The 19,254-nt window shown below is 32.4% G+C and overlaps 3 protein-coding genes across 4 annotated transcripts; all 3 read left to right on the top strand.

The window, feature by feature from the left end:
- Positions 1-414: 414 nt before the first annotated feature.
- Positions 415-3,313, top strand: LOC116345994 (mitoguardin). Its single transcript, XM_031775866.1, has 8 exons — positions 415-534; positions 711-1,180; positions 1,258-1,405; positions 1,494-1,646; positions 1,827-2,101; positions 2,221-2,427; positions 2,493-2,801; positions 2,880-3,313. Exons 2-8 carry the CDS (start codon positions 1,118-1,120, stop codon positions 3,186-3,188), a joined length of 1,464 nt encoding a protein of 487 aa, XP_031631726.1. The 5' UTR covers positions 415-534; positions 711-1,117; the 3' UTR covers positions 3,189-3,313.
- A 2,222-nt stretch (positions 3,314-5,535) lies between these two features.
- LOC116345997 (acyl-CoA desaturase) lies at positions 5,536-9,834 on the top strand. 2 transcript variants are annotated; one of them, XM_031775874.1, is made up of 5 exons: positions 5,536-5,894; positions 7,173-7,561; positions 8,152-8,357; positions 8,442-8,731; positions 9,311-9,834. In XM_031775874.1, the coding sequence occupies exons 2-5, from the start codon at positions 7,202-7,204 to the stop codon at positions 9,520-9,522; spliced, it is 1,068 nt and encodes a 355-aa protein (XP_031631734.1). In that variant the 5' UTR covers positions 5,536-5,894; positions 7,173-7,201; the 3' UTR covers positions 9,523-9,834. The 2 variants fall into 2 exon arrangements, with proteins under 2 accessions (XP_031631734.1, XP_031631733.1); XM_031775873.1 differs by having other exon boundaries at positions 5,537-5,897; positions 7,175-7,561.
- Positions 9,835-12,037: 2,203 nt separating this feature from the next.
- Positions 12,038-19,024, top strand: LOC116345995 (acyl-CoA Delta(11) desaturase-like). The gene is made up of 7 exons (XM_031775867.1): positions 12,038-12,953; positions 17,486-17,822; positions 17,996-18,157; positions 18,314-18,384; positions 18,464-18,500; positions 18,592-18,728; positions 18,850-19,024. The coding sequence occupies exons 1-7, from the start codon at positions 12,578-12,580 to the stop codon at positions 18,939-18,941; spliced, it is 1,212 nt and encodes a 403-aa protein (XP_031631727.1). The 5' UTR covers positions 12,038-12,577; the 3' UTR covers positions 18,942-19,024.
- The last annotated feature ends 230 nt before the right edge of the window (positions 19,025-19,254 follow it).

Genomic DNA, 19,254 nt, shown 5'->3' with positions numbered 1-19,254 from the left:
ATGTTTACGCTGTTCATTGGGAATTTGGATTGTTTTCACTTTCTCACGATTGTTATCACTGAATGTGCAAACGAAAAATACCCCAAACGACATAACCTCTAACCATATGGTGTACAAATCCAGACAAACAAATGCAATACAGATCAAAATCGCATACACATTGCTTTTATTGTAACTGCAAATGAAATTTAAAATTTATATAAATAATTAAATTCGAATGAATTTTTCACGTTCAACATTTTATTTTTATAAAACATTGATTGAATTCAATTTGGTAGATGTTTGTTTTCAAATTTTTTTATGTTGTCGGTGTAAATGTGTGCTCGTTTTGTTGTTGGTATTGCTCATTCACACACGTACGCATGTACGCATACACATACACATATACACACAGTTTGCGCGCTCCATGTGTATTGTCATGCCATACATGTGACGTTGTAACCACCAAGATTATTTTGTCAGAAAAGTCGGTTCGGTAAATTGAACTTGGTGTTGTCTCTGGCGCTTGAAATTGTTTTTACTGCAATCAAAAAAGTACATTAAATTCCAATTACATCGATTATAATACCGAAATATTGTGCATTTTCTCATTCTAATGATAACTAATTATCAACCAATCGACTCTCATTGCACCATTCTTTGAGCGTGTCGATTTGGGTATGATTTAGAAAGTTTTTTTTCTTCTTCTTCTCTTCTTTAATCATCATTAGGTATTGTGCATGTTATTAACTCTCTTTCCGGCAACACGGCAAGAAAAAAAAAACTTTCGTTTCAGTGCGACTAACGTATATTGAAGTGGCTCATTAACAACGCGCTCATTGATTCGCATAAACAATCTTGCATTTCGATTTTTCGTCAATATAATATATACATCGAGAGAGCAATATAGTTTCTATTTAATTGTGAATTTCATATGTTATTTTCATTACAATAAAATGTTTGATTGTTTCAATAAAATCAACATTCAAAATAGAAACATTGTGCAGTGATTGTGTGTGTGTTAGAGAGAAAAACAACGTTTTATAGAGAAATTTTATTTTATTTATTTATTTATTTTTTTTTAACTTTTTGTCAATGTAAAATTTCACGTTGAAATTGTACACATACACATAACATAATGACGTTGTTGAGTAAAATAAGCAACATAAATCCAATATCGCACACAACCATCACACAAAAGGTAAACCACAGTTAATTGATGTTATTGTATTTTTGGTGAAAAATCGAAATTAATTTCTCATTGTCGCGTTTCTATAGGTCATTTTGGCATCTGTATCGGCTGGTGTGGTTTTATTGAGTGTTTTGGCCAGATATTTGGGCCGTCGGAAAACTTCGCGGCCGATTCGCCGTCCAAGAACAATTGTTAGTGGCAGACGCACCAGAAATAGCATGCGATCACCAAATGGTAATATCCATAATCACTTCATTTCCATTTGGCAAAAACCATTGTTTTGAATATTTTGTTTGGTTTGTTTTCTTCCGATCGCAAATAGATATAACATCTTTAGCTGGATCTAAAGTATCAGCGCGTTCCATATCGCCTGGTGGTTCTATTGTCGCCCTTTCCGATCGCCTTTCTTTGGCATCGGGCTCATTGCCAGCAGCTCATGATAATCCTCTATCACCGCAGCAACTCGGTGTCATGGGTATGTATTGTGTATTTTTGATTTAATCAAATCGGATGACGTTGGCAAATTGCTTTCTATTGATAGCGTGAGACATGAAACTTGATTAGCGTACATCACATTTTTGAATCACATCCGCATTGACATTTAAACAAAATGTTATGTTTTTTTTCTTCCTCTTCTTCTTCTAAAATGAAATAGGGATGGAAGCTCTAGAGACTGTTATCAATTTTTGGGAAGACGCACTAGTTGCATACGATACACCAACAACACCTGAAGAATCAGAGTTTTGCCGTGAAATTCAAAGTTTATTGGATCTTGCATGGCAATTACAAGATCAAAGCGAATTACTATTTCTTGATCAACGATCAATATTATTCCGAAACAGTCATGCTGCAGAGAATAATGCACTTCATCGATCCATGTCCGATCCAAACTTTGATTCGGCCGAAAGTTTTGCATCCGCTCTCGATCAGGTTCGGTCAATTTTTCTTTTAATTTTAATATATCCGATTGACCTGCTGGAAAGCGAACCAAAATGGCCCAGCCAATATTTGAACTCATTACATTGACTGATTTTGTGATTATATTTTAGATCGCTGATATTAGAGAATTTGAAGAGTTTGCCGATACTATACCAGATATGGAACGATATCCATTATATCAAAGTGCAATACGACATTTTGAAGAAACGCCCATTCCAGTTCGAATGATGCGAACAGAGATGGTCAATTGTACATCTGATTTGGAGTACCTAGCCAAATTACATTGCATTCGCTTAGCATTTCAATATATGTTCAAAGTAAGATAAACTTCAATTCGACTGTTTTCGAAAAAAAAATATATATAATCATGTCTATTCAATAGGAAGAATCAACTGGACGATGGGTGGCTGATACTGGCCGTCAAATTTTAACGGATCTATTATGTTTGGGTGATAAAGATCCAAAAGACTTTTTAGTTGGTTACGAAGCAATGTTAGAATTTTTACAAGATCAAAGTAATTGGCCAGCCATCGAAAAGGAATTGGAAGCCAGAAATGTTAAAGCAATGACATTTTATGATGTAGTCTTAGATTTTATAATTCTTGATGCATTCAAAGATTTGGATGCGCCACCAGCAAGTGTTACAGCCGTTGTTAACAATCGATTTTTGTCAAATGGATTCAAGGAAACGGTAAATATATACACAGTCCGCTGTGATAAATTTGAAATAAAAAATTTTTTTTTTCTGTTTTGATATCATTTCAAACAGGCATTAACGACGGCTGTTTGGTCGGTGCTGAAAGCCAAACGTCGTATGTTAAAATTCTCAAATGGTTTTATGGCACATTTTTATGCCATATCTGAACAAATATCACCTCTTATGGCCTGGGGATTTTTTGGTCCCGATGAGAATTTAAGCGAAGTATGCCACTATTTCAAAGAACAAACAATGGGATTCCTCAATGACATTTTTAATTTTCAAAAGTGTCGATATACCACTGTTGAAGAATTGTCCGCTGACATTTACCAAGAAATGAAGAACCGTGTTGCTAATATAAGTGTTAAATTTAGTCAATAAGCTCTACTTTACACCGACACATACAACGTATAATCAATTGTTAGTTTAGAAATCCTTTTGCCAAATCGACTGACACTTTACAAATAAATAAATGAATTATTGAACAAATAAAGAAGAACTAACGGGAAAAACATCTGGTGTTTTCATTACGTTTTAGATTTATGCACGTCTTTGCTTTTGATTTATGTCAATATATTTGAACATTTTTTTACTTACTATTAAGTGATGACATCACAGATGCAGCCTGCTGAACCCTGCATTGTATGAACTGTATAACTTTTGTTATATAGCCCTGGAGAAAACAAAAGATAGAAAATATATTATGCTTTCGTTTCTCTCTGAGATTTTATCTTGCTAATGCCATAACTTGGGATATTCAATGCCATAATTTGCAATTTTTTGGCTATTTACTAAAAAACTAAAATTATGTATGCTGTCACACTTCACAGACACGCATTTTTTTTTTGAAATTTGAGTTTTACTGCAGTAACAGTATTTACTATAATTTAAGGAAAATGTATATCTCTGCAGTATATCTGTCAACCCATGTAGTGGAAATCGAAATCCGACAAGCCTGGCGAGAATCGAAATCCGACAAGCCTATAGGCTAGAAATATTGCAATATCAATTACCTAAAGAGTGACGAAAAAGCGTTTATCTTGAAAATGTTTGGCAAGTGCTGTTTTTGAATATATTTTGTAGTTTAAAGTCGTCATGAATCAATTTGTTTGTAATATTAAAAAACGTAAGAGTTCAGTAACATTCTCAGTTTGTGAAGTACATTAACAAATAAATTTCAACTTTGTCCAAAAACTTTCAAGAAGTTGTAGCAAACGCAGTTAAGCTAAATAATCAAACTGGAATAAAGAAGTAATGGAAAATTTGTAGAACGATTAGACTGAAATATTTCTTTTTCAATGATTTCATTGATACTGATCAATGAATTATGAATTTTGCCAACAATTTGAATTATCATTTAAATATGCAATTCTATCGTTTCAACTACGGATGACATTCAAGAATCTGTAAATAGTGTAAATACGAAACAAAGTTATTGAACACATACCATTTGAAACTGAATCTAATATTCCAATCAATCAAAAAATAGACTTACGTCGAATGCTCCGAAATAACCTCTTGACGTTCGTAACAATCACGAATAATCACGAATTGCCACAAGTCAAACGGATCAATTAATTATGCATCCAAATGTATTTACCTCGACATCTATTCGATTTGATGACAATTCAAAGTTCCAAAGTGTTAACAATATGTACAGATGGTAAAAAAACAACAACAACGTAAGTAGCTTATTTGCTAAAAGGCTAAAAGGTGTACAAACTAGTAGTGATTTGTTTCGATCTGTTTTATTTGATTTTGACCGTTCTTTTGTTTTATTTGAATTGAAGTCACGCAAAAATAGCGGAAATTCTACAAAACGCCTTGTCGAATTTTTTTTGCAATGTAAGTAATAGACAGTTGTGCACTTTTCTATTGTCAAATTGAACTTTACTTCTGCTTTAGAAAATGCCTAACTGCATTGTATTTTACATTTTAACGGAACCGTAGAAAATGTATATTGTGAAACGAACAAATGACAAAAAAAAAACGTGAATGAAAAGAGTGCGAGAGCAATAAAAAAACGATCGATTTGCATATAATATTGAGTTAAAATAATCTAATGTAAAATTTATAAAATCAATGCACGATAAAAGAGCATTCATTTGCTACCGTTGTGATGATGATTTAAAAATTCGGTGGGTAAAATGATTGGCGTCAGTGTTTGGTTTCTGTACAAATGCAAACAATCACACAACAATTCAATATATAAGTAGTTGTGTATCGCATACATAATTGTTGAACTTCTCCGCAGCAAAGTTGAACTTGGACTTGTTTATGAGTTTAAAATTGCTTAAATCATTCAAAATACATTTAAAAATACTCGAATCAAAAAAATACATATAATTAAAAACAAAAAGCCACACAAAGTAGAAGTTCGATTTGCATGAAGTAGCGCGTCATACGTTTTGGCAAAATACATCCATGACCACAACACATACACTTATACATGTGCATACTTAGAAACGATCGATCATAAACACACGGTACACACTGGACAGAGAGGACGACGGTTAAATCAATTACGATTGTAACACACATCCACATTGATGTGCATGTAATGAGTTCATATGGCACAAGAAGAAGCGCAAAAACACAATAGCTTCACTTATGATTAGACGAATTGTAATTCACTTTGTAATGTGTATCGTTTACTTTAGACTCTTTTTTTTCTTCTTCTTCTCTTGTGTGTATGTCACATCGATACAATTTTTGAATACAACGTGCGTTGATTTTTAGAGTCACCGTTTCAATTCAAATCAGTTGGTCTTTGAAAGCGGTCGGTTGGAGTAAATAAATATCGATTTCGAATCGATTTGTGTAATCGTATACAAATAGAATTCGATCGAAAGGAATACGAACGGGTGACGGTTGAAACGAGAAAAGAAAATACACCATTAGAATTGATTAGAATCGAGCTCAAATTCGTGTGCACGAAAATTATTTGCTTCATTGTTGGTTTAGTGATGATAGTTCATCGTTCTAGTGCATATTGTTGACGGATATTGTGTTTTCAAGTGAAATAATTGAATCCAATCGAATCGGAATTTAATTAAAGGATTGAACGAAAAAGGATCAATAGAACATCGGGTTAGTAATGTATTTAATTGATCTAACAATAGATTTTATCGATCGTGTTAAAACAGCGATATTTTCTAGAAAATAAAAATTGTTTTGGGAACTTTGGTTGATCAGAGCAAGAATTTGCTGATCCATTAGAAATTCGATATAATCGCATGAAAAACCAACGAACGAAATAAAAAAACAAAATCAACAAATATTCGAATTTTTGTTTCATGCAACGAAAAACGCTGATCAAATCCAATTCAAAATTAAAATTTAAAAAAGACAATGTCGTCAATATTTGCCATTGCAAGTAATTCTCAGTCACACTCATGTGAAATATGAGATAAACAATTAAGTACAAAATGACCAAGCGATAAAAAGATATATTAATTTTTGTTTTGAAGGAAACACAACAAAATGCCATTTTAATAATAGTATTTTGTTGGTTTTTGGGTTTTTTTCATGTTGGTTTCAATCATTACGTTTTTCTTTTGTTTCTTCTTAATTTGTACGTAAATATCTTGCGATGATTCATGCGGTGATCGATTCGTAGAAGATCAGATATTTTTTTTTTGTTTACCTGTTTACAATGTTAAAATTACGGAAAAGCACAAGCCGCATCCTACAATGGTAATTTATTTTGAAATTGATTACATTTATTTTTGAAACCCGAAATCAAAAGAAAAATGTGGTAAATAATGTACACATTGATTGATAAAATTACTTTCACTTCATATTCAATTCGACAGTTGAACGCTGTATTGAACGCAAAATAATAAACAAATTTTTGTTGGATTGCTCAATTATTTTGAAATATTTGTGCCGTCTTTTCCGTCCACTTATGCTTTGGTTCGTGGTCATCGTCGCTGTGGTCGTTCTTTTTTCCCTGTAAAATTACATTTGTCATCAAATTTCATTTTACTTTTGAACTTGAAATGAAGCCGACCATTTCGATTTGTAACATAAACACATGAATTGAAATCGACACAAAGTATTTGGTGAACGAGTATTTGGTCGTAATTAAGAAACTTTTATTTCGTCGCACACCACATTCAATTGAAATTGCTATCGATTTGTTTTATTTGAAAGCGGTTCAACGCATAAATCTGTACGTAATATGAATGAATAACATTTTATTTCCCCCAAAAAAATGATATACCAAATGTATTCCAGAGACATTTTTGCCGAAAACAAATTTTTTTCGTATGAAAAATCATATACGAATCTTTCGCTACTTGATTTTGTTCTCTCTTCGAAATTTGCTTAACGCATGAGCTTATAATTTTTTTTTTTTATTTCAGGATTAATTTAATAAAATTGGTGAAAATATGACGACAACAAGTCAACCATCGACCACAACGGTCACAGCAACGGTACCACCCGCTCGCAATGAACCAACAAACAACAAATCTGAAACGGATGAAAAATTGGCAACATTGAGCTCAAAACGAGATGCCAGCTGGCCATCGGTTCTTTTTTACATACATTTAAATATACTCGGCCTGTACGGAATCATGGTACTCTTCACAAATGCCTACCTTACAACTGTGATATTTACAGTCTTTTTATCATTCATCGGAATTATTGGTGTTACATGCGGAGCACATCGATTGTGGGCCCATCAAACCTATGAAGCCAATACTTTCCTTCGATTATTTTTGATGTTGTGCCAAACAATGGCTGGCCAGGTAAATATCAACCATTTTTTTTTCATACCAAGCTCTTTCGACAGCAACACAATTTAAAAAAAAAAATATACTACTCAATTTATTCTTGTTGTGCCATGAAAAACGCAGAGGACATTCGAATTACCAGTTTATTTTCTTCGTTCTAAAATAAAATAAAAGAAAAGACAATAGCATTTAAATGAAGCTCATTATCCGTTAACTAAAAATCAATTCAATTTATTCATTGAATTCATTAGTATTGTTCTCTTCAAAATGAATCAAATATTCAGCGGCGATCGACTAATTAAGGAATTTTTCCAAGTCATTCGCCACAACTTTCGATGTGTTTCATTTTGTCTTACGTTCTTGGTCGCAATTGCTATTTTATTCGAAAGAAGAAAGAAAACCGATAAATGTTTGCTTTAAAATGATCCGATGAACAAAATAAATGTTTCAAACTATAACGATACAGATGGCGTCAGTAACACTGTCCGTCTCCACATAACCAACGCAAATGAATTGTAATCGTTGAAGCTTTATTTAGTTCGACGATCACTTCGACGAAAGTTGAAGTACTAAAAAAAAGCTTTATTTTTTTTTTCAATTTTCAGGGATCAATATATGACTGGGTTCAATACCATCGTTTACATCATCGAACTTTTAAAACGGCCGACGATCCATATTGCAGCGAAAAAGACTTTTTAAATGCTCAAGTTTTTGCTCACATTCGTAGTTTAAGCCCAAAACAAGAGTATATGTTGAAACAAATCGACATGAAAGATTTAGAGTCCGATAAAATTGTCATGTTCCAGAAAAAGTATAGATATATTGTCCATTTTCGATGTCATAATTGATCACAAAATTTTTTGTAATGATTTGTATTTGTTTTACATTGAAACAGGTTCTACTGGATTCTCTATTTGATTTTCTTCGTACTATTGCCGATCAATGCACCGTTAGAATATTGGGATGATTCCATTCAAGCCGCTTTATTTGTTGCATTTTCGCTGCGATATTTGATTGTATTGAATGTTTCATGGCTTATTACATCGGCTCATTTCATTTGGGGATTGGATAAGAAACACAAGCCATCCGATTCAAATATGATTTTCTTGGTAACAAAGAGCTATTGGCCACAATATCACTATCTGCTTCCATTCGACTATCAAACCGGTGAATTTGGAAACTATGGTAAGTCATTTCATTATCGGCCATAAACGTTACCGAAACTTGACAGTGAATGTGATTTAATAGCGTGTTTAATCAGTGTCGTTACATAATAGTCGAAAGCTTAACGACGATTATATTTGCAATTTTTTTTTTTTAAGATTCGTGTCGGGAATGTCGTTTTTTTTTTTAATGCGACAATGACTGAAATGGTAGCAAAGTTCCCAGTGCATTACATTTGAATGTTATCCTCCGGGTGTGCTTACATTAGTCACGTAGTTCCATCGTATTATACTATATATCTATATGCATGTGTAATAAATGTTGAATGCACGAAGCCAAAGGAGCATCAATGAACTGCTGTAGAAACAAGTTCTATCTTCATTTTTCTTCTTTCATTTCATAACACACATTCTGTGTGTCGTTCTTTTCGCAGCACATCATCGTTGTTTTGCACACCCAATTCAATTTTCAATCAAACTTGCACAAAGTCACGTAGACTCTATAATGTAATTGAGAACTCATTCGAAGAAAATGAAATTGAAGAGGCCATTGGCTCTTATGGTTACTATTTTGTAAACTGTAATTATATTTTTTTTACAGGCACTGGATTTTCAACTGCCTTAATTCGGGTATTTGCCGCACTTTCATTGGCCACCAATTTAAAAACAATGACATCAGATGCATGCAAGGTCGGTTTGTCACGTTCGATAGATACTGGATACTCCTTAGTTGATTGCCTCACAGAAGCTGGAAAAGAATCAATGGAACGACTCCCCAAGAATCATTTCCTTAATAAAGACAAATATTTCTAATTTCGCATCATATTTTCGTGAAAAATTGCACAATTAACAATCCAAAAAAAAGCGAATAGCATTTCTAAATTATAATTGAATTCTTTAATCTGTAAAAAAAAATATACAAAAACTCTGAATTTATCATCGCAAACTTCCACGAACTGAGTCGAGACGAAAAACAAAATCCCGACTTCATTTAAGCAGCCACTATTGATATATTATGAATTTCTTTCGAATATCTCTTGTCTCAAAAAAAAAAAACAGCAAAAGTTTGCTTATTAAGGTTGTTAGAAAGTTTATTTAAATAAAATTCGAAAAAAAAAACATTTATTTGGGCATTTATTGTTGTTACATTTTGTTTGCTGTTCTAACAAACTAACAATCTTTTATTATTTCTTTTTTTTAAACTACTCTACTTAAAACGTGAGAGTTTGCAGATTTTTGTGCTGCGAGCAAGTTGAAAAAGACACAACACGTAAAATAATAACCAAACTTGATGGAAAGTTGTCAATCGTGGTTTTTTTTGCGATATTTATGAGTATCATATTCAAAATGTTCGTTAACGTATATTTGCCAACAAAAAAAAACTCCCATTTAATATGTTTTATTTATTAATGAAAATCTCATATATATTCCGCATTAATATTGGTGGTAGTCTATAACTTTCGATATCACTGTAGCAACTTTCATTATCACTGTGAAAATTAGTAGATAGAATATGGCACGCACCAAAACCGAAAAAGGTGAAAATTAAAATACATCGAAATAAACGTGCCGAAGAGAAAAAAAAAACGAAATGTATCACTAATCAAGTTTAGTGAATTCTCTTGCACATTCACAAAAAAAACGATTGAAAATTCTCTTGGTCGTTATTATCACCACGAAATGCAAATAAATTTCATCATTCATGCAATTTCCAAAAAATCGTCTATCAATAGGCTTAAGAAAACCAAGATATAAAATACCATATTTGATATAACTCCTTTATATTATTATTCAATGACTGAAAAATGCAGATTGGGTAGGTATATGTTTTTTTTTCATCACTTTCTCAGTATGTGCGGGCAACAATCAGCATAAACTTTATTTCTTTATTTTTCGAGAAAAAAAATCAACCTTCGTGTGTGTATACATAAAAAAAACTGTGACTAAGAAATAAAATATGTTTAACGATCGATGCTGACGATTCACATCCTCTATGCACTAAGATACAACAAACAGAATGTTCAGTACATATTGATTCAGTTTAGGTAAATACACGAGTGAATAAATTAGCATCTTCACCAATTTAAACAAATCAATTGCGCACTGAAATGATCACGAAGCATGTGTATAACCAACATTTTTTTGAATGAATGAAATCGACTGAGTGTATGTGTTTAACATTCCACACGACATTGTTTGTATGAAAGAAATCATTTCAAAATTATTGAAAATGAATTAAATTCATACAGTTTTCTCATAAACTCCCAAAAAACAAAATGCTTGTTTCACTAATCAATTCTGGGCAAGACGATTTCGATCGTTTATTCATTTTATCATCTTCAAAAATATCCATAGAAGAAGTGTAAATCAAATTGATCTGTATCTTTGATGGATCAACTGTGATCGACTTCACGCAAACATTTTACGCTGTAATTTATGTCATCGAATATAGATTTACATGTTAATTGATTCATTTTAATGCAGTAACGTTGATATCAAAGCACGTCGTTCAAAAAATCACTTTTGATTTCAAACGGGGCTTATAGACACAAGTCAATTTTTTAGTTAACAAATGAACGAGACAAAAATTAGATATGGAGTATATGAGAAGGGAATTCATCCAGCGAGCAAATAATATATGAAAAGTAATCAATAGCAACGCAAACATGGAATATACGGAAAAGAAGGTATATGTGTAAAAAAAAATGAAGAGAAGAGAAAAAAATTAGCAAACATCAGCCTGCTCAGCACGTAAACCATTGTAACAATGCCATACAATTTGCACGATATCATTGACTATGTGATCATTTACAATTTTAACCGGCTGAAAAATTGCAAGGCGATGTAGTTTTTAAAAAAAATCTTCTGGTGAAATGCAGAATAATGTTTGAAAAAAATAGTAATGTGTTAAGTAAAAAAAAAGAGTACTAACAAAATAACAACGGTTTATAATGAGAGCGAGCCCAAGAGACATTTTGTGCATTGTACGAATTTTATGTGCCAAAATCCAATCAAAATGTGTTTATAATAATAATTTCACTATTTAACGCTAACAACATACATACTGACCGATAAATGTTCAATGGTCTCATAATTGCTTTCTTTGGTATTGGTTAAAATATAATAAGCGATTTATAAAAGTTTTGTTTATTTTTCGGCAATGTTCAAGTGCTGTTTAGCATCGACAGCACCACAGTGTTGAACTTCACGACGACACTCACATGAACAGTCAACAATACCGCATTATGGTTGCGACTGTCTAGATCAGAAGAATTCGTTACAATAGGTAGGGGATTGGTTAAATGGAAAAAAGATTATATATAAGAGAGGCGCATAACCTTTTTTGAATCTTTAGTAGGAAACCGACCATCGACTTCTTCAGATCAATTATATTTTAGTTAAAAAAAAAATCTTTTCGGTTAGCACGGTTACAATAATTGTGAGTGTGCCAGCGTATGAAGAGTGAACGGTTGAGAAAAAAAGGTGAAAGGTGTTGAAAAAGAAAAACCAACATTTGACCAAAATGATCACTAATTATTTATGTGAAGTTTGAGATTGAACAAAAAAAAATCAGTCAAACAAATTCAAAAAAAGAAATTATATTTATTGAAAACCATCGATTTAAGTGGCACATGCATTAACGGTAAACTCATTTGTAGAGGACAAAAAAAAACCTGCAAAAACCGTTGTTGTTAATGCAACTATTTTGTATAATTCGATTAAAGAACATTTAATAAGATACATTTCGAACCGAATCGAACGACAAATTTATTCTTTTTGTCACATTAAGAATCTTTTTCTCGGTCTTTTTTTTTGTTTCAATTTAAATTAAGTTCAAGTAGCAACGTAGCAAAGCAATATAACCAAAATGACGAAAACCGATCAAGTCACGACAATAACCCAATTGAAATTGGCAAAAAATGCCACAGTGAATATAGTGGATGCCGATTATGATAAGCAAAAATGTGAAATCGTACAAGAAGATCTACAAAATAATAACGAAATCAAATGTGGAGTTTTGTGCGATTATAAATATGAAGCAGGTCAACATAAAACCGACGAACAATTAGCCCATGAACCAGTATTAACATTACCACCTAAAAAGACCAAATTTCTATGGATGGAATTTGATGCACCGCTCAAATGGGATAATATATCTGGAATAATCATCATCCACGCACTATTCTTATATTCGATGGTATGCTGCGAACCTTTGCCAAAATTCTGGCAAACATATGCATGGGGTAAGTAATTTTGTATAACATTTTCAAAAACAACAATAGAAAATGGAATTCATGCAAAATTCACAATGCCTTTGCACTGAATTCATCGAATTGAATACTTTAATACAAAATTTAAAAATCAAATCAAGTGCAAATGAGTTAAGATGCTGCCAAGTTAACTATAGCCATGTTAATGCCGAATCGAAGAAAGACAAAAACAAAACAACAGTTGAAATCAAATCATATCATAATCACATTTCTTATGCCAAAAATCCATGTAAATTTTTGGGCGTTTTAGTGTATTTTAGTAGCATTTTTAAGGCGCATTCGAGCATGAAGATTTGGCCCACGTTTTTAGTGTTTGCTGTATTTTGATTAGTGTGTGGCCGAAAATTCAAATTATGTAATCGCTAATAATTGTGAAGGAATTGCGAAAAAATCCAATCGCAAATATGAAATGTGCGCGCGATCGATGCTCATCTGACAAAAATAAAACACACCATATAACGTTAATTTTACAAAATCAGGGAAAAGCGATACGTAACATGGTTTTTGTTAATTTTTATGTTTTGTTTTGTTGATTCATTCAAAATAGTCGCCACATCATTCATATAAAAACTAGATTCACTGCGCATAGAGGCACTAAGTATACGGAGAAGAAAACACACTCTCTCGCAGACACACACACACATACTTACGCCGAAAGAAATGAATGCACGCATACTTAAATGCGTCCGAAGCACAATGTTACACACAAATTCTTCGTTTTCGACACCATGTCCCATTATAAGTCGAAAATATTGTTTTTGGAACATAAGTATGCATATATTTCTCTTCGTTTTTCTGATGTTGAAATAAGTGATTTTGGTTTTATGTTGCAATTGATTGGGAAGCAGAGAAAAGCAATGAAAAAGAAAGAAACATATGAACCAAAGACAAAAAAAAGACAACCGAACTGAAGAGACAGCGATAAATTTTTGGACAGAAAAAAGTATTCCAAAGAAAGTAAGTTAAGTTTGAACGCGACAGCGAAAGGAAGAAATGATGGTTAATTATTATGGCACAGCAACGTATTTTTCCATCATCGTTGTTTTTATTTTCTTTGGCTATGATATATGAATGATCATTTTGCTATATGCGCATGCTAAAATGATGATGTTGCATGTTTTTGTCCACACACACTGTTTCATGAATTTTTAATGACCAAACAATAAGAAATTGATGAAAACCGAAATTCACTCGAAGCGGGTGATAATGATACACAATAAATACTTTCTAAAGTAGTTGTATTGTATATATAAATGTTGGGCATTTCCTCCTCAATGTGATATGATCACAAATTCGTCATAGACATTCTAAAAAAAATGTCGATTTTGGTACTGCGTAAGTTCAGTGTCTTTAAATCGACGCAGAGACATAGAAAAATATGTTTATGCAAAATTCAGAAATAGAAACATGAACACAATATAGGGAAATTACGAAACTAATTGAAGAAATGATTTCGAACTACTAAAAAATTCGATAAAATTCCAAAAACCAGTTTCATCGCAGATTGGAATCTCTTTTTTATTATGAAATCTATTGTAATCATTCACCAAAAGTGCAAAATGATATTTAATATGATAAACAAGCACTGCAGTGAAGTATTCCGGACGAAAAGAAGAGAATCATACACAATTTTCCACGTGTTCAATTCAAGATTTCTATTAATACCATATTTAGGTAATTTAGAAGGAGTTACGCACAACTTGTCCAATGTTTGTCTATTGTCATAACTTATACCAGCTTTGAAAACGTCACTCATTCCCTTTGGGGTCTTTTTCATTTTTGTGACTATTGTCTAAAAATAAAATTCCTAAAAATTTAAGCATCGACCAACGCATTTTTCAATGTAACATTTTGAAACAACAAATAAAAAAATGACCAAAGTTTTTACCAAATTTTAATGTGAAAACCAATCGAATTATAGCCAAATAAGTAAAAGTTGTAAAGCTGTTTTGACCTAATTTGAATTTGACTGAACGCCGAGATGTTGTTACTCGCCAAACTTGCTCATGCTCTTTATGAAAGCCGTTCGTTCTAATCAACTTGAAATTTCTATCTCGTTGCCTTTTTGATAATAAATTTAAAGAGATTTTTTTTGTCTGTGAATTTACATAATTTATATGAATAATCATTTACGCAGTTAGGAGTGTTTTTTTTTTTAAATGCGAAACAACCAGAGATGTCCATCTCATTTTCTTTCATAGCAAATGGATTTTTTCATTATATAAATGTAAACGTCAACGCTTGTAATGTAAGCAAAAGAGACTATGATTCATGCGAGTCAAATTCGATCAAAGGAAGCTATCAAATGCCAAGTGAAGTTTATTTCTAATCAAATAATTAACCAAAATGACCAATTCAAGCATTATTGATTTTTATTTTAAATTGGAAATTCGTCTTTTTTGTTCTGACATTGTCGCATCTGAGTTCAAGGTATTCGATGGTAGTATGTGTTGTTTTTTCAAATTGTGATTGGTTTGTTTTCTCATAAAACAACATTTGCGCAATTAACTCTACTCACCGTTACACTTGGAGCTTATTTTTTTGTGCTCTTGTATTTATTTCAATCGGTCACTACGTAAATACCCAATGTATAAGTACATGGGCACCAAAAATAAACGATTCCCTTTTGACTTAGTACACATGTTTTGTTTTTTTCATCTATTTGATTCTGGTTTGTTCCATTCATGCATGCCCAACCATAATTCGTTAAGCGTTTGCCTTTTTGCGAACATCGTCATTCATCTGAACAACAACGATGATGACGACAACACAGGAAAAAAAGAGCATACAATCTTATGTGAGTTGTCAGTCACCATCTATCAAAAGAAGAAGAAAAAAAACGTCTCACTGAACCTCATTGTACAAGTGAGGGTAAAGTAAAAACAGTATGATGATTATTAAATGTGCACGGTGTCATTTTTGTTTTGATTCTCTCGCTGCTTCCGATAGTCACTTTTCAAATTCAAAAATTCCAAACACAATCGAAGCACGTCGTCGCATTCAATATTTAGTTTTTTTTTTAATTATATTACAGTAACCAAGGTTAAGTCAATGGGTATATATGCGTTTGTTAAATATATAAATAAAATTACGAGATGCGAGCACTCGAGCACGTTTGCGCTCACAATAAATTTGAATATAGTAATGTGATACTGCTAAGAGAAATGTAAATAGATTGAAAGAATCTTTTAATCAAATATGACATCCACAATTCATTGCATCTTGTTGCAACGTGCTTTTTTTGTCTCCGCTGATAAATTTACATTATAATTTCGTTAATCAAAATCTCCTACCAAAATGTAAAAATGACATTGAACGGCATGATTTCGTCTTAATCAATTCGGTAAAATTAAAAGATTTGTTTTTTGTTATAAGCACGTTGTTATGGACACTGAGGTGGTTTCAATTTGTTTGATCAATTACGTCTTATAACTATAGTTATAACTAGGTGTGTTTGTATATTTTTGTTCGCAGCTTATGTTCATAAATGAACATGTCATGAAATCGATTATGATGTATGAAATGTCATAAAAAAGCAAAGATAGTGTAACTCACCAAATTAGCTGAATAATAAATACAGAAATAATGACGATCCATTGTGCGACAGCATAATGTATTTAAAATTTGGTTTTTTTAGACCGATGCGTAATGCACACATAAATATTTTGTGAATAAAATCGCACAATAACAGGGAGACACATATGAAATGGGCACCCAAAAATGATGATGGGTATCAAACCTAGTTCTTGCTTTTGCCTTTTTAATCAAGGTTACCATACTGATTTCGTAGTTGACCATAATTTAGGCCCACTTAAAATAAATTATATTTCATGATGTATATCTTTTTTTTTTCTCTCGCTCTTTTTCTGCAAACGATACGGTCAAATAATGGCTTTTGATTGGCGACATTGGTTGGCTCATTTTATTATTTGCTGTGTTGACATTTTTTTCACTCATTTTTGTGTTTATCTTCAACCCAGGACATATTTTATATAAAATGGAATTTGGCGCGCGAAATTTTTGTTTGGTTTTCAGTTGATATTGTTCATTCAGCGCATTATTGCATAACAATTCAACAAATGTAAGTCTTTGGGTGCGATTTTTTTGTACATTCTCGTACATGGAAATAAATTTATTATTACAGTTTTCTCGCATTTTGTTGTTATGCACACTTTTTATTTAGTTTTATGTCGCTTCGCGACACTTGGTCAATTCTTATATGCCATAATATTGTGTGAACTTGGCCGCGATATGAACAATATTACACTTTTTTACGGTCAACTTGATGAAATAAAACGAAGAAGAAAAAAAAAAGACAAAAACAAAATAGAATAACATCAAAATAGCAATGATTTGAAAAAGTTGTTTATGGTTTGATATTTTTGTTGTTGTTGTTGTGTTCAAATTCATATTTAGCACATCTCAGCTCCAATTTGTTAATCGAATTCTCTTTTCTCATTGAATATTTTTCTTTTTGTTTTCGTGGTTGGTCCACACACTTGCAGGTTTTTTCATAGGTGGATTAAGTGGCTTTGGCGTAACTGGCGGTGCGCATAGATTTTGGACACATCGTTCGTATAAAGCGAACACACCATTGCGTATCATTTTAATGATTTGCTTTACTATATCCGGTCAAAATTCAATTTATGAATGGGTCCGTGATCATCGTGTGCACCATAAATTCTCGGAGACGGATGCCGATCCGCACAATTCAAATCGTGGTTTCTTTTTCGCACATGTTGGCTGGCTTATGATGCACAAACATCCCGAAGTCGTTCGCAAAGGCAAAATGCTAGATTTGACCGATATTATGGAAGATCCAGTTGTACGATTCCACCAAAAGTAATGTTTCGACATAAATAACCATTTTGATTTAATTGATTATCGCCAATTTTGATGAATCTTTAAAAATTCAATGCTAATTTTAACTTGAAATCGCTTGAAATGGTCTTTGTCGTCTTTGTTTCAATTTCGTTCTTTGTTTGTTATTTATCTTTGATTCAATGTCAAATTAGATGGTTTATTCCGATGAAATTGCTGCTTTGCTTCATTTTGCCCGTTGTGATTCCAATGTATTGGTGGGGAGAGGGCTTTTACTGGTCCTTCTTTTCACAAATTGTAATTCGTTATACCCTTTCATTGAACTTTACATGGCTTGTGAACAGTGCGGCTCATATGTAAGTCAATTTACTTTCAAAATATCTCCTTCAAATATAGTTAGACACATCATAATGTCATCCAATGACGCACGCATGATTTGATTGAAAATCTCACATTTGAAAATAAGAAATAAAATAAATCAATATTAATCGATGATAATATGTGATACACAGGTGGGGTACTCGACCATACGACAAAAAAATCAATCCAGTTGAAAATATTGCCGTATCAATTGCTGCAATGGGTAAGGCACCCCTTTCTTTTATTTATCTTTGCAATTTTAAACACATTTGTTTTTTTTTTGTTGGTTTTTTGAACGTTAGGTGAGGGATGGCACAACTACCATCACGTCTTTCCATGGTATGTTCAATTTTGTGATAAAAATGCACACCACCATCAGAAAAGAGTTTTCATGTAAAATTCTAAATAATCTTTGAACATTTTATATCAGGGATTACAAGGCGGCTGAATTGGCACATCGTTTTAACGTCACCACCTTTTGGATTCAATTGTTTGCTAGAATGGGCTGGGCATATGATCTCAAGGAACCCTCAGCTGAATTGGTGCGAAAAACCATCGAAAAATGCGGTAAGATTTCAATCATTTTTTATATCACAAACAATTCGTTTTATTTGAATCATAGAGACACCAGAGGAAAATGATCAAATAATCTAAAAAAAAAAAATGTTTAAAATTCCGAAAAATGTAGGCGACGGAACTCATCCAGAGTTTGGCCACCACATGAGCGAGGTCCCACCACCTGAGGAGATGGAATCAAATGCTCACTTAAAATCATCATAAGTATGCTGACAACATACGCAATATGCATATATTTACACATCGTAATAAATATTTTTATAGACATATTATATACTATTTGCAAACTCAATGTTTTTTCCTGCGCCTTGTGCGTTTCCATTTTATGAAACTTCGGAAATTTAAATGATGGCAAATTTTTCTGAAACAAAATTTGTTTGTGATGATGACACATAGCATATACAAACAAAAATGAAAATAAAAGAAGAGATACAAATGTTAAATGTATAGAATATGCATACATACACACACACATGCACAAGAGTGATTGAGTGAGAGAGAATAATGAATGTAATGA

The sequence above is a fragment of the Contarinia nasturtii genome, unplaced genomic scaffold (assembly GCF_009176525.2).
Source record: "Contarinia nasturtii isolate CC-2019 unplaced genomic scaffold, AAFC_CNas_1.1 Cnas_scaffold_1371, whole genome shotgun sequence".
In the NCBI taxonomy this organism is placed as follows: domain Eukaryota; kingdom Metazoa; phylum Arthropoda; class Insecta; order Diptera; family Cecidomyiidae; genus Contarinia; species Contarinia nasturtii.
This window is presented reverse-complemented; position numbering and strand designations above follow the sequence as displayed.